This window comes from Octopus sinensis, linkage group LG9, assembly GCF_006345805.1.
Source record: "Octopus sinensis linkage group LG9, ASM634580v1, whole genome shotgun sequence".
NCBI lineage: Eukaryota > Metazoa > Mollusca > Cephalopoda > Octopoda > Octopodidae > Octopus > Octopus sinensis.
In genome coordinates, this window is record NC_043005.1 from 21,402,270 (window position 1) to 21,427,477 (window position 25,208).

General features: G+C 37.3%; 1 protein-coding gene across 1 annotated transcript in view; it reads left to right on the forward strand.

Annotated features, from left to right (window-relative positions):
- The window catches only part of LOC118764742, a 152,701-nt gene that overhangs the window by 36,088 nt on the left and 91,405 nt on the right, over positions 1-25,208 (forward strand). The window contains exons 11-17 of the mRNA XM_036505708.1: positions 2,850-3,020; positions 6,942-7,087; positions 9,107-9,170; positions 11,654-11,887; positions 14,271-14,441; positions 18,860-19,099; positions 23,744-23,977. Coding sequence (XP_036361601.1) covers positions 2,850-3,020; positions 6,942-7,087; positions 9,107-9,170; positions 11,654-11,887; positions 14,271-14,441; positions 18,860-19,099; positions 23,744-23,977 — 1,260 coding nt within the window. The remainder of the gene's footprint in view (positions 1-2,849; positions 3,021-6,941; positions 7,088-9,106; positions 9,171-11,653; positions 11,888-14,270; positions 14,442-18,859; positions 19,100-23,743; positions 23,978-25,208) is intronic.

The window sequence follows — 25,208 nt, forward strand, 5'->3', positions numbered from 1 at the left end:
ATGCATCATATGCCATTACTTTCACTTGGAAAGAGAGTTATAGCCCAAGTAGGCTTTACTCCAAGGAAGAAGCACTATTGATGGTATTTTCATAGTCAGGAAACTACAAGAGAAGTACTTAGTTAAGAATAAACCATTATACTTGTCATTTGCTGATCTAGAAAAAGCCTTTGATAGAGTACCCCACTGTGAGACACACTGGGTTCTGAGAAAGCTAGAAGTAGAAGAGTGGCTTCTGAAAGCTGTACATGCCATGTACAGGGATGCTGTCAGTAAGGTGAGAGTTAACAAAGAATTTGATGTATAGATAGGTATTCATCCTTGAGGAGTTGTTTGCAAGTGTTCACATTGAGCCTGGTCATTGGTCAGTTTATGAGGAGCTTTTTGACAGTGTCTGTTCACAAGGCTAAGCTTATGGATGTGTTTACTGATGGGGCTTTGTGAAACCATCAGTGTATGAATACTTGTGCTTGGTTGTTGTTCAGCTACTTCAAGTAAGGCCTCATTTTCCATTACAAGCTCTCCTGGACCTTGGTGTCACCTTCCTTGAAACATTTGAACCAGTTTTGTACCACATATTTGGTGACAGTTCCTGAATCTTCCATATCATTAATTTCTTTTGCTGCTTCATTTTCACTCAGTCCTTTTTTCCACAAGTAGTGAAAATGGCTCTAATTGCAATTATCTCACCATTCATTTTCAATGCTGTAAAATAAAGAGTAAACAATTAATGCATATATGTTATATAGTGAAATAAAGGATAAAGAATCAGCAATGATAAGACAAGAAGTTGTTTCAAATTATTGATACAACATGGAGATACAAGTTGCCAAAAATCATTAGTGAAAATTTGAAAAAACTTTTGATTCTCATAATTTTTAAATATCTGTATGTATATAAGGCAAGATGTGTGTGTGTGTGTGTACGTGATTGTAGTTTATGCACATCCACAAATTAGCACGCATGTTGCTCAAATTTTAGGAGGACGTTCGTCAACATCCTATCTGGGTTTTGTCAATTTATTTTTTTCCCGAGGCACCCGTGGATAGCGGTAAAAATTTATTTTCAGCCATAGCTTTTAGTGGTAAAAATCTATTTTCAGCCATAGCTTTTTGATGGCGTCTAACAAAAAAAAAAGATAAAGAAAAGTGGAAGAGAAGCAGAGTTTCACAGTGTCTAAACAAAAAGAGGGGAAAGACAAAGTGAAAGAGAGGGAGAGAGAGTGTAAGTGACGGCGTTCATAAAAAATAAAATGTAAAATGTTATGTTTTTTCTTAAACTCTGCCTCTCTTCCACTTTTCTTTATCTTATAGTGTTCAAATTCGGGATGTTTTTGAAAGACACTATATTTTATAATCATAATATATATACTTTCTCACACAGCAATTACAATATATTTATTTTAAATCATTTATTTATTTTAAATCGTTCATCTTTCTCCCCCCCCTCTCTCTCTCACACACATTACTTTGGGTGTGAAAGAGTTTTGTTTTTATTTTACGGTGAGTAAAAAAGTGTTTTGTTGACAATCCATTTATTTAACAACAAAGAAACAAAGAGGTAGGTAATTTGTCAGTGAATTACACAATATAAATGGGTACAATTTCCGAGGCTTCCACCACACCCCCACTCCGTTTCCCGGACCACAAAAAGGGTTTTGTAGCATATTAGGATGCCAGAGTAGTTGATTCCACACAAAAAACCGATTTTTTTTCTTAGTGAAAATCGTGCGAGTGTTAATCTACAAATTTAACAACATTTTTTCCATTCATTTCTGTTTATGAACATGTATGATGCACAAAACATGCAATAGGTGTACGTACATACGTGTGTGTATGTGTGTTTGTGTCTGTTGCCCATATATAATTATATTATATTATATTATATTATATTATATTATATTATATATAATATATATATAATATAACCAATTTCGCCCAAATTTGACGTCGATATTACTTAGTTTGGTTTGAAATAAAGAACTTGATTAGCTTATTAATTGTAACTTAATCCTGGGCAAGGCCGGGTTATACTGCTAGTTAATTATAATTCTCTGCAACCCTCATAAATTTATAATCCTCATAAAATTCCCAATGCTCTTAATACTATCTATTCCTCAAAAAATTCTTGATAACATACAATTTTAATAGCAAAAAGACACAATTAACAATACATTAATGTGAAAGAAACATGCCACATGCAACAGTTCAAGATTTTGTTGGAAATAGTACAACTGAACTAAACATCTGAATGAGCAATTTACAACCTCCATTCTGACCCACAAAATTCTTTTCAATACTCAGGAAGACATGGGATGAAGTGGTAAGAGCCAACCTCAAGATGCTGGCCCTCACCCAGGAAATGACAATGGACCGAGATGTCTGGCTGTATGGGGTTCTAGAGAAGGTCTGCCCACATCAGCGAAACTGAATTCTAGACGCAGTGTATGCCCCACCCACATTTAACAAGGCAACTTCTCACACTCTCTACCACAACAAACCAAACTACATCTCTTCTTCATATTTCCACATCATGGATGTGTGTGTGTGTCCATGCAAGCCCATCTCTCCTGTAGCCAGTCAAGCATTGGTCAACTACATCTATCACAGCCTGGTTTATTTTAGTTTGTCAGCCTGGTTTATTTTACTTTGCAGAGTTTTATTAAAAGTATTTCACCCATGTCTTTAATCCTCTTCCCATTACGTGTGTGTGGGCAGGGGGCAAGATGCAGGTAACTTTAGTCTGTTACAGTCAATATCTTATATTCTAAATTTGTTGTTATCTCCTCATTCTCACCCACTTCCTAATGTATATACACCATTGATATTGATTTCGCTTATCACTTCCAGCTTATACAAATGTTGATTGTGGACCACCAAAAGATATTGATCGTACATTGATGTCCTACTCTACCACCACCTATAAATCTGAAGTAATCTATACATGCCATGAAGGAGAAAAGTTGAAGTCAGTATGTAAAGAGGACAATAAATGGACTCCAGTGGTGTCTTCTTGTAAAGGTAATGTAAATAGGTTCTCACTTGTCTCAGTCTAGGCGATTTTGTTTAATTTTTTTACTGCATATCTTTGTCAGAGGAAGAATAGCTAAATCCATGACAATTTCCATTGTATTTGTGGTTGGTGGGAAGGAAAGAGAAAGCTATCTTCAGATCAGATAACTTATCAAATCCATGCAACAGAGTGGACTTATTTAAAGCAATCCAAGGATCAGGTAATGGTATTAATTTGGATGCTGGATTAAGTCTGCCAACCAAGAACAGTGTGTTCTCTCCATCTGGTTTCTGCATAGTTTCTATCTACCAACTTTCATTCACAATTCTTAGTCAAGAAGCAGATTTTTAACCATGTAGCCATAACTTCAGATAATACTACATTCTTGTTAAGTAAACTTTTTACTGCCACAGTTTTACCTCAGCTAACCTGGGAAGTTTTTCTCTTAAATTCTTACTTCAGCTTTCTCACCCATACTTTGTTTCATTCTGTGAAACTCTGTACATTACCATGCTCTGAGTGTTTCTTTACAAGAATTCAGCAATCATCTTAAACTTTTGATGGTCTTCCATTCCACCATCCTAAATCATATTGCGACAAATAATGATAGTTTCTTGTTTGGAAAAATATATCCAACACATTTCAATAGAAAAGCTTTAGTCAGTATCATGACTTCCATTATTTGATTGGTATTTTATGTTATTGACCACCTGCAAGATTGAAAGATAGAGTTAATATTGGCTGGATTTGAACTGAAAACATGAAATGCCTGAATACATACAATAAAGCATCTCTTCCAATGCTCTAATTAGTATTCATATCTATATTCCAAATAAAGATGAGAATGATGATGAGTCCCTCTTGAATGTAGCAGTATCTTTATCTAGGACCAATTGGAGAACCTCACCATCAAAAACCATCATGAACTCCAAGGACAAAAGTCCTCTCCAATTAATATTCTTTGCGCTACAAGTTTGTGGCATTGTGGGACCCATTCATGCTCACATCACTTTCAATAATTTTCCTGGAGGAGAATATCTTCCTCTCTATCCACATCATTTTTATAAATGATACTTTAAAAATACAGATTAGGGATTGACCAAAGAGGAAAGTCCCCTTTCAATCTTATCCAACACACAACCTCTTTTGCCATAGCTACCAGACGGAGGAAAACTATCTTCTTAACTCATTTAAAGGCAGGCGTTTGGCAATCATCATGATGGACTTGACAGACAGCTAGATATGTTCCATACACAGTAGCAACAGTTTGACAAATTTACATCTCAATAATGCCTGGACACTGAACGAGTGCATGTTGCTCTGTGCACATCTTGGATGGCACTGTCTTATAGCACTTCCATAACAGTAGATTATACCTTGGACCAGTAGACTACTTTGGCAGAACCACCAAGAACTTCACAAAGTGGTCCATAGTATTCCCTGACCAAAAATATCTTTGAAACAAACTTGCCAGTTCATTCACATCGACCAAAATGGGCACATGATACATGAACCCAAGCAGGTTTGTGCAGCATTTCAGCGGCACTTTGGTCAACTGTTTGAGATGAATGGGAGGCTAGAATGTTAGATGAACTTCAATGCCTATCTTGATGGCATGCCATTACACTTGGCAAAGGAGATGGAGTATTGCAAAATGCTGATAACAGCTGCAGAAATATGGGATGCAATGGTGGGTTGCATGGCAGGGCAAATCACCTGGTTTGGATAGTCTGCCCTATAAACTTTACTTCTGTATGTCAGACTTGTTTGGCAGCCTCTTAGCAGATATCAACCACAACTGGCAGCAGAATAGAAGAATTCTTTGTTCTGTGAATCAAGAAATGGTGGTACTGCTGAGAAAGGACCCAAACAAGGGGGTTCAAATAGAAAATGTTAGACCCATAAGATTGCTGAATGCAGATTTCAAAGTTTTAACCGGGGTGTTAGCAAAGTGGTTGGCACCTGACAATAAGGAGCTGGTTGGTGATGCACGAATATGTGTCATCTCAAGCAGATCTATTTCCATCAAGCTCCACCTCATGTGATACATCATAGACAGGGTAGACAAAGAAGCTGGCTTGGTAGGACCCTGATCAGTTTGGATCATTTGAAAGCCTTCAATAGGGTTGGCCACCAATATTTGTTGACCATTCTCACAACAGCAAGTTTTAATCCCAATTTCTGTGGCTGGATTTCCACAATGTACAGTGAGATATGTTCAGTAGTTCAGGTAAATGGTTACCTTACCGGATCTTTCAGAATCACGCACTCACTCCATCAAGGGTTTCCCCTCTCATCTCTTTTATATGTACTGGCCCTAAAGCCACTATTGCAGAAATTGGAAGCTTTTGAATGAGGTTGTAGAAGAACCATGTTGGCATATGCACACATCAACATCATAGTGCTGAACACCAGGCACGTAGACCTAATCAGCACTGCTCTAAAAGAATATGAGGCAATGACAGAAGCAAAAAGTAGCCAAAAAAAGCCAGTGGGCCTGCTGCTTGGTATCTGGAGAAGCAGGCCCACGCTATCTAATGACATCATGAGATGCTGGATGGAGAAACCGGTTAAATTGCTTGGGGGTCTGGTTTGGTCCAGATCTCTTGGTGAAAAAGAACTGAGATGAGGTGAAAACCAAGGTGGCCAATGTCATGCAGAAATGGGCTGAGAGAAAGCTATCTCTGAAAGGTCAGCCAGAGGTGGCAAGTGCTTACATTGTACCCATAATATATTACTGCCTGACCATCATGCTCTGCCCTGGCAATCTATTTGTAATACCCACTGAATGGTGGACTGGGCATGGTATGGCTGCTGATGCACAGACATGAACTGAGGCTACATTCCCAGTGCTTCCTTGATGATGAGCAGGTTTATCTAAAACTTGTCTCTTTGGCTGAGCTGCAGTCTGGATCAAGTATAGACCAAAGTGGGGTGCCTGGCACCTTGAGTGTCATCAGATGCTTGCAATCCTCTGTCTGTCAGGCAATGTGATCAGTGGAAATTCCATTCTGGCATTCTATAGAGGGTTAGTGGCATTCAAGTGTGACAATGTTCTCGGGAAGAATCTGGGCATCAACAAGAATTAACTGGCTGGTCTGTTCTGGAGGATTTTGGGCCAAGGTTTATGGATAATATCTAGAAATCCTCAACCTGGCTGTGCTACTGGGAGGCGGGGCAGCATTGCCAGTTTGAGATAAACTCTACAAGTATGGAAGTGCTATCTCTCAGGCTTGCCCAAGATGCACACAGAGTGACAAACCTGTTCTGCAGATTCTCATGCAATGCCTGAGCATTACTGACTTGTGGGTTTAGGTTGAACACATGCTGTCACATGTAAGACAGATATGGCTGTTAGCTGAGTTCATTCTGAAGATCATCCCACTGCCTTCCTTTGACTAGGAAGGGCAGATAGTGTTATTTTGCTTGGGGACCTTAGTGAAAGTGGTTGTATGGTGGACAAGATTGAAAGGGCTGAAGACGGATGCTTTCCTCTCTGGCCAAGCTCTCATCAACTTTTTCAAGTTTCACTTGAAAAGGAAAGGAAGGGTATTTCACCTTTCATACTTCTGAGGTTGATAAAACAAGTGCTATTAAAGTACTGATTTTTATGTGTACTTACACTGCAGAATATGTGGCCTTGATAGAAACTATCATCATAAATATTGTTACCGTCACTAAAATTTATAATTATTCTTGTTGACAGAATTATTTGAGAAACAGACAAAATGTGCTCTTTATCTTCTGAATTCAAATCCTGCTGATGTCAGCTCTGCCTTTCAATAAAATAAAATATCTATCAAATATAGGGACCAATTTAATTGATTAACTCCTACTTCAAAATTTTGTCCTTCTTTACATGTTAGAAATTATTATTATTGTTGTTGTTTTTGTTGTTTACATTTGTCTCAATCTTACTTTAATTCCAGTTTCTAAGCTCAATTTTGTGAAAGTAAAAGATGCAGTTCTTGATACATCTAAGAAAACTTTGTGGAATAAGAAACATGTAACAACAGATGCATGTGCACAAAAATGTTTATCTTACAAAAATTGTTTGTCATTTGATATAAATAAAGTGAGTGGAGACTGTTACTTCTCAAAGCAAAGTGCATCTTTCTCCAAGAAATTAAAACCAACCGAAGGCAGAGATTACTACCAACGACTAAGATGTAATTATTCTGCATGTTTCTCTTTACCTCTTTTTTGGAAATTTGTGATTCCTTTTGTACTTCATAGTATACAGAAAACCACTTCTGCAAAGACAGACAAGTTTATCTATAAGGACAGACATAAATAAATTCCAGAAATAAACAATTTTACAAACTGTAAATATTTCTAGGTTATTCTCTCACAGCTGTTATTCATTTTGAACACTTTGAAGCACATTTTTTTTTCACAGAAAAGCAGTTTATTTTTCTTAAATCTGTGTAGCAGCAGCAGCAGTAGTAGTAGTAGTTTCTGTGTGATACCTGACTTGAAGATTGAAAGCTGAATAAGAGAACAGACACCATCATAAAAATTTCAGTTCTTACTCCCAAGCTATAATATAAAACTTAATAACTAGAATTACTAATACAATCACCAATTTAAATACAATATAAGACATTTTAGACAACATTGTTTTTCATAGTACAAAATGATGTTAGCTAGAATTGGCTTTAGTAAGAAGTTAATAAAATCAAAGCATCCTCCACCTGCACATCTGGAGAGAAGTATACTGATAAAATAAATTTGCACTAATTCTCTCTTCAACTTAAATTTCTCCATGAATATGGCCAAAAACATTTTACCTTGTGTTAGACATTATATACAGCCACATACATAGAGACACTTGTATATACATATATACATGTGTTTGTTTGTGTGTGTATCTGTAAAACTACTCAGAAATGCATGCATCCATCAGTCTGGTTAAAAGGCGCTTTGAACTGACTTGGTGTGTTTACACCAATTGTCTCCAGTGAGATAATTTCTCCATTATAGGGAAAGGCTTCTTATGGGTCTAAATATGCCCCAAGCATATTTGAACTAGCAACAAATTTGTATGTGTATATATATATATATAGACTCACGGCTTGTTGAACAAGCTCTGTCCAGTACTTTTTGGTTTGTCACACTGTCCTGCCAGTGAATATCCATGATCCTGCACAGTGCACTTGTGTGAAATTGTTTCAATTGTTTGATGTGCCAACAGTATGGGGTGCATGTTTGACATCCATACAGTAGTGTAGAAACAACTTGTAGATCTTGAGCTTGTTGATAGTCTTATGCTTTTCTGCTGGAGAACTTTCACTTTCAGTTTTTCAAGTGTTTGGCTGGCCTTGTGAATTCTGGATAACATTTCACTGTCCCTTAATGGTGATGTTTGGCTGAGAGTAAATTGTGTTTGGGGCTACTTAGATTAGGACCTCTATTTTCTCAAGGCTATTGGTCAGTCCAAAGAGCCTTGACGCTTCTGCAAAGTGATCAACAATGGACTCCATGTGATTTTCCTTATGTGCTATAAGGACACAGTCATCTGCGAATAGGGCTTCAGTTATAAGTTTTTCACCGTATCGGTTCAAGCAGATTTGGCAGAGGTCAAAAACAGAGTTGTCTGAGCAATATTTAATGAATATGTCCAGGTCTAGATCTTTCATTGTGTAAAGTAGGACCTATGTGAAGAACAAATTGAACAAAATGAGGGCAAGTACACAGCCCTGTTTCATGCCATTGGAAATGTTGAAAGAGTTGGTGCAGTCATCATTGCAAAGAATTTGACCATTCATATTATCAAGAAAGAGCCTTGTTAGTGTGGGTAGCCCAGCTTGGTTTAGATGGTCCACAAAGCTTCTCTGTTGACTGTGTCAAAAACTTTGGTCAGTTCTATGAACATGGAATACAAACCTATATATTGTTCAATGCATTTCTGCTTGACTTGATACACAGCAAACACCATGTTTATATTGCTGTGGGCTTCAGGCAAGTTGTTCTCAGAGACACTAGTGATGAGCCTGTTAAAGAAGATGCAGACCAGGATTTTTTTTCAGCAATCTAAAGCAGGGAAATGCCCCTGTAATTCCCACAGTCTAATTTGGCGTTTTTGTTCTTGTAGAGTGTAATTATGGTGACATCTGGAAAGTCTGCAGACATACTCTCTTCATCCCAAATGGATACAGGTATGTCATGGAATGCGCTAAAAGCCATGTACCAAGTGCCTTGTCTCTGCAGAAATTCCATCTACTTCCAGAGCTTTGCCACAATCCATTTCTTTTATGACATTACGACAGTCTTGACCGCTTCTACACTTGGCAGGTCAAGATCTTTGAATAGAGGCTTCTGAGGCATATGTTGCAATGCTTACTGGTCAACAGTGGATGGCCAGTTTAGGAGTTGGTTGAAATACTCCTCCCATCTTCTCTTGATTCCTTCTTTGTCTTTGATGACTGCCAAGCCATTAGCAGATAACAGCAGGTCTGTTCCATTTGTGGAAGGGCTGTAAATGGCCTTGATGACACTGTACAGCATCTTGGAGTTATTGGTGTCCATGTAGAGCTGCACTTCTTCAGCTTTCCGCTCCCACCATCTACCTTGCATGCTACAAAGTCCTCTCTGGGCTCTGGTTCGACAGTCCCTGTATCTGTCACACTGTGAGGGGTAGTTTAGATTGTTCTACCATTCAGTGTAGACCTTTCTCTTATCACCCAGCAGTACCTGTACAGCCTCGTTGTTGTCATTCAACCAGTCCTGATGAAGCTTTTCCTCTGGGCCTAGAACTGTTTTGGCTGTCTCTGTGATGACTTCTTTGAGCTGCTTCTACATTTTCTCTCCTCCACCAGTCAGTGGTCTTATCATCTTGAACTTTTCATCACAGCTAGACTGAAACTCTTGCTAGTATTTGGTTGAAAAGAGTCTGGCTGTATTAAAGGCTTTGGGTGTTTGTGGTGTTGGAGAACTATGCAGATGTTGAGCTTGGCTCTTATGAGTCTGTGGTCTGTCCAGCACTCTGCTCCATCCCTGGTGATGTGGATGTCACTGTTGTCACATTGATGAATGATAATGTAATCAATAAGATGCCATTTTTTTGAGTGCAGATGCATCTGTGATGTCTTATATTAATCAGCCTGTCAGAAGATGGTGTTTGTAATCAACAGGTTGTCCTCGGCACATTTACTCAGCAAAAGAAGGCCATTGCTATTCATTTTTCCAACTCCATGCTTCCCTATAACTCCTCTCCACTACTCCCCATCCATGACAACACTGATGTTGAAGTCACCTAGTATGACAAGCTTGTCAGTAGCAGATGTGTCATGTAGTGCAGTATCCAAATCAGCATAGCACTGCTCTCTGATCTTTTCTGTGCTTATCATTATAGAAGCATACATGCTCAAAATGGTGATGAATTGTTTGTCGTTGACAGATTGGTGAAGTTTCATAAATCTTTCATTTACACCTGTGGGAAGGTGGGAATCTGTTTCAGGAGACTGGACTTGATGGCAAATCCAACTCCATGCATTTTGTTCTCATGTAGGGCCTTGCCTTTCCTCAGCCAGTTGAGTTTCACTGATTGCTGCAATGTTGATATTGTATCTTGACTATTTTTTGGCAGTGAGAGCTGTTCTTCTCTAAGGTCTGGAGACATTGTCTCAATCCATGAGGGTACATATGTTCCATATACCAATGATTAAGTTAATTTTTCTCAGTTTGAATTGACCACAAATGGGTAATTCTGACCAGACCTGTTTAGGACAAGCTTTCCTTAGGCCACATTTTTCTAGGTCTTTCTCTTACTAACGTGAGCAGTGCTGTCCTAAAAAACTGCCCAGTCACCTGGGATGTTGTCCAATACAAAGAACAGTGATCACTGGTCCACAGGCTGCCTATGTGCAGATTTGTAACTAGAACTTCTAGTGGTTATATCCACCTGTCCCTTTCATCACTCCTGTAAGAAATCTAGCTGAGGTTCTCTTCTGTCTTCTTGCACACCACATGACTCTACATGACATCACTCCAGCATTTCAATAATCTCATCAGTCCTTTTCATTATGCTGACATTGGTTTATATTGAAGTATGATTATATATATATATACACTCATATAATACTGTGTGTGATCATGTTCTATTGTCAAAAGCAGCATATGTGAATCGTATGAAATTACATGAAGACTGAAATGCCTAGGTAGGTAATAATCTTGTACCCTAACCACCTCTTACAACTAGTGTCATAAGTCACAAATCTAATATGACAATATCTGGACTTAACAGACACTCAACATCTTAAGGGGACTTTTACATGAATGAAGTTCACAGCCAGTAATCACACACCATAACACATACATTAAGTATGAGAAATCAGTAATGTTTCTACTTGATACATTGGCTAACCATCTGTTGAACAGCACTTAGACCATACAAAAGTTCCACATTAGAAGAAGGATGTACATGTGAATTAGATACATCTTAAATTTTGAAACAAGGTTCCAAATAAGTCAGATGTGCTAAAACTCACATGAATTTTCAGTTGTCATTTTGTGAATCAATTATTTACATGTAATAAATTGTCCATTTAAAGCAAATTATGCACCAGATGATATATAATATTTAGTGTGTGTGTGAAAAAAGTATAGAATGTACTTCTTATTTTCTTTCTTTTTTTTCCAGCTTATTATGAGTTATTCACAATTAAAAATGCTGCCATACCAGGGCAGGCTAATCTTGGACAACTGAGAAATGTGGAACTAAAGGAATGTGCAAAAGCTTGCTATCAAATTCCAGGATGTAAATCTTTTGAGTACAATGAAAGAGCTAAGATCTGTTATCGAGGTAATGTGAATCACTTGATTCATGACCTTGAACCAAGCAAAAGTGATTCAGACTCTTACATCATTAACCCAGGTCAGTAGAGCATTTTCATTTTGTTTATTGTATGTTTTGTGCATACATGTGAGTGTACAATATTCGTACATACATATATATATATATATATATATATAATTAGTGAATGGAAGAAATGGAGTTGAACGAAGATTGTACAGAATTCCTTTTATTACATTCTACACATGTTTCAAAGGCCACAATTTTCCAAATTCTGATTAAATAAGGATACCATATTGCAGCTTTCTCTTCAGGAAAAAGCAGGAATTACGTTGACAGAACAAAACAAAACAGAGGCGCAGCAAAGCAATTCGAACGAGGACGCTCCTTAAGAGCCCATGGTTAAACTGTTTATCAATGTACGTTGAAATCGGGGTGTTGGTGGGGGCCGACAAAAGGTCCGTTGGAATAATTACAGGTCAGGCCGCGGTCAAATCTAGTAGGTGTGGAATTAATGAGAACAAGGGGTGTGGAGATGTTCTGTGTGACCAAAACTAATGTTCTGAATATTTTAAGAATACAGGGTGTATTTTAGGGGCGAGACAAAACCTACCTAAAAGCATGTATGTGTATACTAGCTTATGTGTGCGCGGCCGTATGTTGGTGAGGGGCGCTAGATAATGAGCACTGCTGAAAAAACCTGTCAGGCGGCTGAAAAAATTCTGTGTTCGTGTGTTCGTCTAGAATTTTTTCAGCCGCCTGACAGGTTTTTTCAGCAGTGCTCATTATCTAGCGCCCCTCACCAACATACGGCCGCGCACACATAGGCTAGTATACACATACATGCTTTTAGGTAGGTTTTGTCTCGCCCCTAAAATACACCTGTATTCTTAAAATATTCAGAACATTAGTTTTGGTCACACAGAACATCTCCACACCCCTTGTTCTCATTAATTCCTCACCTACTAGATTTGACCACGGCCTGACCTGTAATTATTCCAACGGACCTTTTGTCGGCCCCCACCAACTCCCCGATTTCAACGTACATTGATAAACAGTTTAATCATGGGCTCTTAAGGAGCGTCCTCGTTCGAATTGCTTTGCTGCGCCTCTGTTTTGTTTTGTTCTGTCAACGTAATTCCTGCTTTTTCCTGAAGAGAAAGCTGCAATATGGTATCCTTATTTAATCAGAATTTGGAAAATTGTGGCCTTTGAAACATGTGTAGAATGTAATAAAAGGAATTCTGTACAATCTTCGTTCAACTCCATTTCTTCCATTCACTAATTATATTAAACTTCAATTATCCGCACCAACGCATGGTTGCAACACCAAATGGTCTTATCTCCAACCGTGTTTTTTTCTGCTGTGATTTTTGCTACCCAGGTATCAGTTAAACTTTTGAATAATCTGTAACAAGAAAATTCATCTTTCCATTTCAACAAAATATATATATATATATATATATATATATATATACGTGTGAAGGGGGTGGGGTGGGAAGATGCCTAGCTTGCAGAAGTTATTTACTACTGCTAAAGATCCCACTGGATATTTAAGAAGTTTTTATTCTATACATTCTTAATGTTTAATATATCTGCAAATCTACCATGCACAAAGACTATTTTCTCTGTTAACCATCTTGTGATACTGCTGTACTTCTTAGGTGTTCATAGCTTGCACTGGTTACATCATATGGAGTTTCTACCAACACCTTTTCTACATATTGAGCAGAGCCATCTCCCTGAAGGGACAATAATTCTTTTGCTTTCCTACTTGCAAATATTTTGATCTTTGTCAAATTAACTCTAAGGCCATTTGATACAAGACCTTGCTTCCATACCTGAAATTTCTTCTATATTTCTGGAAGTGACTCAGTTATAAGAAGATTAGTGTAGAAGAACTTCCACAGACAGCCAGTCATAAATTCCTCTGTTGTGACCTGGAGGAGTTATCATCATTGTCGTTTAACATCCATTTTCCATGCTGGCATGGGTTGGGTGGGAGTATGATAAACAATAGGGGGTTGAGAACTGAACTTTTGTGAACTCCTACCTGTACATTAAATTTGTTGCTATACTCATTGCCAATTTTTACCTTACTGACAGCATCCCTATACATAGCTTGTACATCTCTCACCAACTACTCATCTATCCCCAGCATTCACATTGACCACTAGATTAGGCAGTGGAGAACTCTGACAAAGGCTTTCTCCATGTCAACAAAAGCCAAGTACAGAGATTTATTTTTGGCTAAATGCTTCTCCTACAGTCACCATATTAGGAAGACTTCATCTCATCACATACATATATTTGTAAACGCATACATACATACAAGCATATATATACATACAAGCCTATATATACATACATTCATTCATTTATTCACTCATTCATGTTTGTATGTATTTGTTATTCATTATCTCTGACTTCTTACTTTCTTTCTGACCATTGGTATCAATTTCAGCTTACTCAAATGTCAATTGTGGACCTCCAAAAGATGTTGTTGGTGCATTAAAGTCCTACAAAACCACCACCTATAAATCTGAAGTGACCTATACTTGTCCAAAGGGAGATCAAATAAAGTCAACATGTGAAAAGCACAAGATATGGAGTCAAGTAACACCTACTTGTAATGGTAATGTAAATTGTTTCTCTTCTGTTATCTCTGTCTAGGTTATTTTGCTTTATCTTTGTATTAAATATCTTTGTCAGAGGAAAACTAATTCCTTAACAATTTCCATGATGTTTGTGACTGGTGGGAAGATCTCCTCACATCAGAGACCTCCCCAAATTCTTACAAAATAGTGAACTCCATTAATAATACCCAAGGGTTAGGTAATGCTATTAAATCAAGTGATGGATTAGGTCTGCCAACCAAGAGCTGAAAGTGTAGAAACTTGCTCTCTCCAGCAGGCCTCCCCATAGTTTCCATCCACCAGAATTCATCCACAAGGTTTAGTTGTGAAGCTGATCTTTATTCACACAGACAAAACTCTACTCGATTCTGCATTGTTGTTAAGTGAACTTATTACCTCCACAGCTATACCTAAACTCATCTTTGTCATTTTTCTCTTAATTTCTAACTTCACCTTTGTCACCCATACTTTGTGTCAACATCCAAAATTCTGTTCACTATAATGTCCCAATTCCTTCTTTACTAAACTGAAAAATCCTTTGAAACAGACTTTTGACACTCTTGTTCTCTTGCAGTACACCACCCTTAATTATAACAACACTAATTATGATAAAAATTCCTGATTTGCACATAGCCAACAATTTTTGACTGGTACTTGAAGATATTAGCCCCTACAAGTATAAAAGGCAAAGTTGACCTCACTTGATTTGAATTGATAACCAAAAGAGTCTGAATACATACTGTAAAATATTTGTTCCAATTCTCTAATTAGTATATATGCATACGTTGATAATAAAGATAAAGATGATAATGCAATCCCCATGAATGTTGATGGATCTCCATTTAAGACCAGCTGAAGAACCCTACCTTTGAAAATCATCCTGAACTCCTCACAATTATTGTACATTGACCTACAGGTTTAGGTACTGTTGTCCTCATGCACTCTTGCCATTTATTGCCTATTTTACCTTGCTTTCTATAATTTCCATTCTGGTCATTACCTTCTACACCATCCTCACTTTCTTTACAAGTGAAATTTTAAAAATGCAAATGTGAAATTTACCAAATTGGAAAGGCTCATCCATCATACAATCTATTTTGCTATGGCAACCATAAAGAGGAAAATTGTTTTCTCTGCTTGATTAAAGAGGGTGTGGTGCAATCACCATAGGGGACTTGGCTGACAGCCAGATCACTCCCTCACACAACAGCAACTGTTTAACATAATTCCATAAATCAGCAATGCATGGACAATGAAAAAGTGCTTGCAAAAATGATTTGGTTTTACAAAATGCATTGTTGAACAGGCTTGCATTTCTATGGCTATAGATGTTATCTTGGACCAGTAGAGCCTTTTGATAAGGTTCTACTGGTCCATAGCATTCCCTGACCAAATGTCCTCCAAAACGAACTTGTCAGTTCGTTTTTTATTGATACCCAGAACAACCTTTTAAAATATTTATTCCCTATCCCTCAACTAACCCTCAATAGTTTGTTAGAATGGAGCATCCACCAATCCCATTGCCCTGGTCAGGTTTGATCTTGAATAATATATGTTCTGAATTCCTTAACACTACATTAGATAACATGGTTTGAACTTTTTAAGAAGTTTGAGTATAACTGAGGGAGATTTTATTTTTTTCTAGCATTAGGTGTCCACATAGTGCCTTCTGCAGTGGCCAGTTAACAGCAAATTTTGTACTTAATATTGCAAACTACTAGCTCTGACACAGCTTATCCACTGGAATAATTTGTTACCTGGTTATACACAATCACCTTGCCAATCAGGTATTCCTGACACATGGGCTGAACAACACTTTGTCTTGTGTTGTTATATTTATTACAATAACCAACATTCACATTAACCTATAGTTGCTCAGACTGGGCATGAACCACATTAATCTCAGAAGTGTAGGAGGGAGGGATAGAATTTCATGACATAGCTGCTTCTGACATGACTAATTTTTTTTCAAAAATATAAATACTACTTTATTGCAATCAATTATATATTCATTCTTTAAGCACATGGCTAAATATAATTAGAGAAAGCAATGAGATTGCGTGATATTCATGACTTTCTCAAGGGCAGTAACTGTTTAAGTAAAATAAACTGACTTAAAGTGAGAATCAAATCAGGATCATTGACTCACGACATTCATTCCATATTTATATTAAAAGAACAAGTCGGTGGGGGGTAGGGAAAATACTCAGGGTCACTTCCTGCATAAAATAAAAATAGTAAAGTAGCTACTTGTGAAATGAAGATATGTCTTGCTACATTGGAGGATGGTCATATTTTACCAATTAAAGATATGCACTATATATTTGGTCTTCACTTCAGCTTTATTGCTATCATTTTATTGTCAAAGTTCATTCATCATACATTCTGTGACCTCTTCAGTAACTCTCTCTTTTCCATATATCTCCTTTTGTTCAAACAAAAATTGAATAAGGCGTAGGAGTGGCTGTATGGTAAGTAGCTTGCTTACGAACCACATGGTTCCGGGTTCAGTCCTACAGCTTGGCACCTTGGGAAAGTGTCTTCTACTATAGCCTCAGGCTGACCAAAGCCTTGTGAGTGGATTTGGTAGGCAGAAACTGAAAGAAGCCCGTCATATATATGTGTATATATATATATATATATATTCTCAAACCACCACATTTAAAAAAGATAAAAAGTTTTTAAGAATAATGTTAAGTTTATCAAAAAATTGATTGGAAAAAGGCAAGTATACAAATGGATAATGCAGTCTCTCAAAAAATGATTACTCACATTCAACTCAATTTCGCTGCCAGCACCCAACCCAATCTTTATTCAAGGAAAAAAGGTCAGAAAACGTAGTCAAAATAGCCCAAAAATCATATTTTTCCTGTCCTTTTTCTCCTAGCGCTCCCCTTGAAACTCCGACATTGAGAACCACTGGTCTAGTCAATCGTTTTATTGAAATCACACAAAAAAAAAACGCAACCTCCAGGCTCCATCAATCAATTTAAAGCCCCTAAGTTTTGCCCTAGCAACCACAGCTTTGAATTTGGAGATTTTTAACCCTGCCGTCTCACCCCCATAACACTTTACAAATGTCATGTTCAAGTCAGATTGCTGTGTTGGTAAATTGGCTGAGTTTTTACCTTTGAGTCCAAATGCATTTGAAGTAGTTGATCCTGTGCAATTTAATCCCAACCTTTTGAAAACATTCATCAGTTTTTATCAATTCTGAGTTTTCATAACTGAAAATCTTATTAAGCATTAATGAAAATGTGGTCATTTGTGCATAAACAGCACACTGCAGCTTCTTTATTGTAAGAAATGTTATGAAAATTAAACAGAAGCATCAGTTTATCTTCTTATGCTTTTATGAAAGTGGAAGCACCGAATCCATCCTCTTTATTTTTCTTTCTAATAACATTTAGATCTTTTCATTTCTTCTGTATCAGTGTTAAAAGAATTAAAGTGATAGATCTAGTGTAAAGTCAACTGACAATGTAACAGCTGCTAATTAGTAATTGCTTGCTTGAGCTGACTTACATAAGCTGTGAAAAAAAACCGATAAGCCTTCTCAGTGAAATGCGAAAACATCACGCCTATCGTCTCATGCCACTAAAGCGAGAAAATAAAATGAAAAATAACTGTAAACTTGATTATTTTTGTACTTAGCAGAATTTTTGAATGAATCAAAATCCAAAAAATATTTCTAATCAAATCCTATAGGGTGGTATAATTTTTATGCAGAACAAATTAAAGATGCAAGCAGCAAAAGATCAAATAGTAAAACGACTAAAAATGTAACTTTTTTCACTTTAGAAAATCTTTTCTTTTAAACAAAAATTTCCACAAAAAATTGACGAACTATTAAACAGAAGAGCCTGTAAATTATGCAAGTGTGCTTTTTATTAAAATTTCCCACAAAACATGGCCTCCACAGCTTGCAGAATTGATTGAAAATGGGTTTTGTTTACCTAGTAACTACAGCTTTTGAGATGGAGATTTCTAACCTAGTCCAGTCACTTCTTTGCCTCATTTTACATGTCCCTGTAAATTTTCGCCGCAATCTGAGCATGCTTACTGCCATTGAATCCTGCATAACCACTAAATGAGACACACAAACATACACCTTTTGGACATTTCACTTTTATATATAGAGATTATTCTTGTTGTTAAGGATTGTCAAGATCATCCAAGTATCAGATAAAATGTATTGTGGTATTTGTTTTGGCTCTTTAGCTTCTGAGTTTGAATCTGGTTGATGCAAACATTACTCTTCCTGAGCCAATAAAATAAACTACCAGTCAAGTTTACTGGCCAATTTAAATGAGCAACTCTGACCTAAAAATTTGGCTTACTGTCTATACTAGGAATTATAAATATTGTTATTTTTGTTGTTATTTTTCATTAACACTAAATTTTATTTTAACTCTAGATCCTCAGATCAATTTTGCAAAAGTAAAAGGTGCAATTATGGATGTACCTGGGAAAATATTGTGGCAAAATAAAAATGTAACAGTAGAAACCTGTGCAGAAAAATGTTTGTCAAACAAAAAATGTTTATCATTTGAAATAAATAAAGAAAAAGGAAAATGTTTCTTATCACAGCAAGCTGCAAGTTCCTCCAAGAAAATAAGGGCCACCACAAGCAGAGATTATTATCAACGAGTAAAATGTAATTATTCTTTGTGTTTTATCATTGGAATTCTCTTTTTATTTTTACCTGAAATTTGTGATTCCATTTCTACTTCATAGTATGTAGACAACCAAGTCTGTAAAGACGTTGACAGGTTTACCTATAATGATAGACCAAGACATGGTTCTGAAAATAAGCAACATTAAGAACTGTAAACACTGTTAGGGTATTCTCATACAGTATTTGTTCACCTTAAACACTTTTATGCACACTTTCACTTGTATTTTTATGCAAGAAGGAAACTCGTCTTATTTTCTTTAAACATGAGTTATAGAAGTAGTGATGGTAGTGGTGGTGATAGTATTAGAAATAGCAGCAACAGATTTTCTTCAATTATCATATTTTCCTGACTTTGTGCTGTTATAGCACAGTGTCTCAGCATTAGAAACTGAGGTAATGCCAATCTATGTAGTTGTGTATTTCCTATATTTTATCATGGTTAATATAGTAAGATCCCCATCTTATCACCAACCATTATATATTACAACTAAGTACATTTTCCCATGCTATTAGAATTAGAGAAGGTTCTTACTGGCACAAAAGAATCTTTTCTGCTTAAAATAAGTTTCTCATCAGATTAGTTCCATGGCATTGAGAACTAAACTCAGTGTGATCTGAAGGATTTTGTTTTTTCCTGTTAAAATTCTTCTTTCATGAAACCCTGGACATAAGGGAAATTCACTGCAATTAGTGATCTTGGTATTCAAAAACCTATGGATGCTACAGTGTCATTGCTACCATGAAGAATCTTTCTGATTCCAAATGAGCCATTTCCCTGTGTAAGTGTGTGAGTGTATATATCATCATCATTGTTTAACGTCCGCTTTCCATGATAGCATGGGTTGGACAATTTGACTGAGGACTGGTGAACCAAATGGCTACACCAGGCTTCAATCTGATCTGGCAGAGTTTCTACAGCTGGATGCCCTTCCAAACGCTTACCACACTGAGATTGTAGTGGGTGATTTTACATGCCACTGGCATGAGGGCCAGTCAGGCAGTACTGGCAACGGGCACTCTCAAGTGGTGTTTTTTACATGCCATCTGCACAGGAGCCAGTCCAGTGGCACTAGCAACAACCTCGCTTGAATGTTTTTCATGTGACACTGGCACAAGTGCTGGTAATGCGACGCTGGTAATGATCATGTTTCAATGGTGCTTTTTACATACCACCAGCATGGAAGCCAGTCAGCTACTCTGGCAGCTATCACTCTCAGATGGTGCCAGTCATCGAATTTGCAAATTTGATTTGATTTCCATTTCACTTGCCTCAACAGGTCTTCGCAAGCAGAGTTCAGTGTCCAATGAAGGAAAGGTATGCATAAGTGGGCTGGTTACCTCCCTGGCATAGGCCACTGGTTATGGTCTCACTTGGCTTGCCGGATCTTCTCACGCACTGCATATTTCCAAAGGTCTTAGTCACTAGTCATTGCCTCAGTGAGGTCTAATGTTCAAAGGCTGTGCTTCACCACCTCATCCCAGGTCTTCTTGGGTCTACCTCTTCCACAGGTTCCCTCAACTGTTAGGGTGTGGCACTTTTTCACACAGCTATCCTCATCCATTCTCGCCACATGACCATACCAGTGCAATCATCTCTCTTGCACACCACATCTGATGCTTCTTAAGTCCAACTTTTCTCTCAAGGTACTTACACTCTGTCGAGTATGCACACTGATATTACACACCCATCGGATCATACTGGTTTCATTCCTTGTGAGCTTACACATGTCCTCAGCAGTCACAGCCCATGGCTGTTTGTACACATGTGTCATACAGTCTACCTTTTACTCTGAGCGAGAGGCCCTTTGTTACCAGCAGAAGTAAGAGCTCTCTGAACTTTGTCCAGGCTATTCTTATTCTAGCAGCTACACTTTCAGAGTACCCTCCCCAGCTACTGACTTGGTCACCTAGGTAACAGAAGTTATCAACTACTTCTAGTTTTTCTCCCTGGAATGTGACAGGAGTTGTTCTTTGCATATTTTTATTGTTTATTCCACCTGAGCATCTGCCACATACAAAACTATCTTCCCAGTTAGCCTTCCTTTGATATTGCATGTTCATAGCTTATACTGGGTACATCTTTTCTACAGATCGAGCAGGGCTATCTACCTGAAGGGATTTGTGGTTTGTCTGCCTTCCTACTTACCCTCTTATTAATTCTTATTACAAAATCACACTCACACAGAAACAATGCAATCACACACACATACATATACATACACGCACAAACACAATATCCCCACACTAGAGCACAAACCCACACACATTCCAAGAAAAAACACATACATGTATACACTTGCAATATGCTTCTTGCAGCCATAACCAACACTCACACACATACACACATATGTAAACATGTACATGCACACACCTACACACACCACCCTGACAATTACAAATCACATTCACACAAGCACACCCACACATACACAGATGCACACACAAACACGCAACTACAACACAACCCACACAAACACACACACATATATACACACATGTACACACACACACAAACACTCAAACAAAAAAACACAGGCACACACACAAAAGAAAAAACACACACATATACACACAATACAATCCCAACAACCACAACAAACACTCACAAACATACATACACACAATGACACACCCACATGTATACACACACACTACACTAACAATACAAACAAAACAAATCACTCACAAATGCAGCACACACACACACACACAGAAACTACATAAACCATACTCATATATATACACACACAAACGCATACTCAGTACCAACATACACAAAACGCACATGCACACACATACATACCACCCAGATAAACCCAACACACATGGACACACAAACCCTTGATAAATACAACACACTTACATATACACACCCACACATACCCCCCACACACACATACATATGCTCCATCACACACACATAGGGCTGCTCTCACACACACACACACACCACAAGGACAATTAAAACACAAACATACTCAGACAGACACAACACACACACATACACACTCACGTACACACACATAACATCCCCACTAACACAAAACAAACATTTGTGCACACACATACACACGTGAACAAACATATATACACACACATGCGCACACACAACACCCTGACAAATACCAATCACACACATACACACACACACAACACTAGGACAATTATAGCACACACTCATGTACACACATATAACATCCCCACCAACACAAGAAACACACAAGCATACACACGCACCCACAGACACACACATACACACGCGAAAAAGACAGGCACACACGCCTTTCATCCTTTCAGGGTCAATAAATTAAGTATCAGTGAAAGACCGAGGTTGATGTAATTGACTAGCCTCCTCCCCAAAAACTGTTGGCTGTGTGCCAAAATTTGAAACCATTATTATTATTAATTTATTAATTTGTAGATAACTATGTAGAAATCCCAGTAATTGAAATTTTGAATAAAATATTTGTAAACCATTTTGGTCATTGTTTTACAACTGGACAATATATTATAGAAAAACCAATCCATCCAGAAAATGATTTTTCACATAAAGACACACCTCTAGGATTAATATGAATCCTAGTGCATCAGGACACATAAACAAAATCTCACCTGAAAGTTTCAGTTCTAGGTAATCTATTTGCACAACACTCTTCTAATGCTTTGCTTCTATCTAACACTAAATGACTATAAAAATACTTGACATGTTCATTTACCACCTGTTTAAGGGCATAACAAGCTGATAAAAGCACACCATTAGAGATGTACAAATGAACTGTCTGCAGCCTAAATATTGAGATAAGCTTTCAAAAACTTAGTAAAATGTTCTAGGCGGAGGAATGGCTGTGTGGTAAGTAGCTTGCTTACCAACCACATGATTCCAGGTTCAGTCCCACTGCATGACTCCTTGGGCAAGTGTTTTCTACAATAGTCTCAGGCCAACCAAAGCCTTGTGAGTGGATTTGGTAGACAGAAACTGAAAGAAGCCCGTCATATATATGTGTGTGTGTGTGTATGTATGTATGTATGTATGTATGTATGTATGTATGTGTGTATGTGTGTGTGTCTAAACTCACAGAGTGGTTGGCGTTAGGAAGGGCATCCAGCTGTAGAAACATTGCCAGATCAGACTGGGCCTGGTGCAGCCTTCTGGCTTCCCAGACCCCAGTTGAACTGTCCAACCCATGCTAGCATGGAAAGCGGACGCTAAATGATGATGATGATGTGTGTGTGTATACGTTTGTGTGTCTGTGTTTGTCCCACCAACATCGCTTGACAACCAGTGCTGGTGTGTTACATCCCCGTAACTTAGCAGTTCGGCAAAATATACCAATAGAATAAGTACTAGGCTTACAAAGAATAAGTCCTGGAGTTGATTTGCTCGACAAAAGGCAATGCTCCAACATGGTCACAGTCAAATGACTGAAACAAGTAAAAGAGTAACTCTGATGAATTCTGAGTAAGGTATCATTTTGTAGATCAATTATTTGTGTATAATAAATTATCAAATTGAAAAATCATGCACCACATGCTTATCAATATGTAATATATGTAATGTGTTTGTGATTGGGTCAGTGGATGACTATAAGATATATTTTTTGTGTTTTTTTACTTCCTTTCCAGTCGATGACAAGCCTCTTGTGATGAAACATGTTAACGTACGAAAGAAGGCTACCTTAGGACAGATTAAGAGGGTGAACTTAATACAGTGTGGTAAAGCTTGCGATGAATTTCCAGGATGTAATTCTTATCAGTACAATGCTAAAGATAAGATATGTGATCTGAGTAATGTGACACATTTGACTGATGAATTTAAACCCAACGATGGAAAGTGGGATATATATGTGATTAACCCAGGTTAGTAGAATGTATCCATCTTATTTATTGGGTGTATGTCTGTGTCCTTAGTGGTCATCATCAAAGAAATATGTGTGTCTCACAGAGGGAAATTTTAAAGCTAGGTTCAATAATCACACCTTAAGCTTCAGACACTGGGATAAAAGAAAAATTGACCAAATTATCCAATTATATATGGTCCTTAACCCTTTCGTTACCAACCCAGCTGAAACCGGCTCTGGCTCTGATTACAAATGTCTTGTTTTCATAAGTTCTGAATTAAAATTTTCTGCCAAACCTTGGTCACAATTTATGTTCCTAACACTAGCTTAATGATAACGAAAATATTTTACTAAATTCTTTGTTATATTTAAAACTAATTGAAAGAAACACAGCATCTCAAAATAAATACAGTAATGAAAGGGTTAAAAGAGCAAGGTGTCAGCTATAAGATTCACTGGAAGATCTTGGCCAAGTGTAAACCTTACATCAATGGCAGTGGAAAGTGCAGTCTTTGCGATATGGAAAGATGGCTCATCTGGAAAAGTTCTTTAGACCCTGCTAAATTCAAGAACTGAACTTTTTGGATCATGTCCGCATATGATAAAATACTTGTTACATTTTTGGGCCCTGCAAGATCACAGATAGAACCTACTTTTTATATTATGTCCATGTACAAACTTTTCATGTGTCTTAACATTTCTTATATATTTTTATATATATTTTTATTGCATAATATATATTTTCTATATATCATTTTTTCCCCCTTTTTCAATTGTGCAACTATATATGCATGTAGTATTTGCAGGTATAAGCATATATCAAATGCGTGTATATGTGTATGAATGTATGTATATATACAAGTGTAAGACTGTATCCATTGCTTAAGAGTGACTGTCATGCACATGTGTCCTTCCTTCATACGTATATGTATGTATATATGCTTGTATATCTGCAGGTGTGTTGCTAGACAGGAGGATTTATATGTATATATATGCACTCCTATACATATATAATTTACATTATATTCATGTTTGCAGTGAATGTGAATATGTACATGTTTTATGTTTGCGTATGTGTTTTCATTTGTATATATGTCTATGTATAAATGTAGGCATATATCTATGCGAGGATGATGTTGACAATATATATATATATATATATATATACGTACGTATGTGTATATAGTTGCACATGTGTAGCTTTATATATCTGCGTGTGTATATATGTATATTCATACTTGAGGCATGTA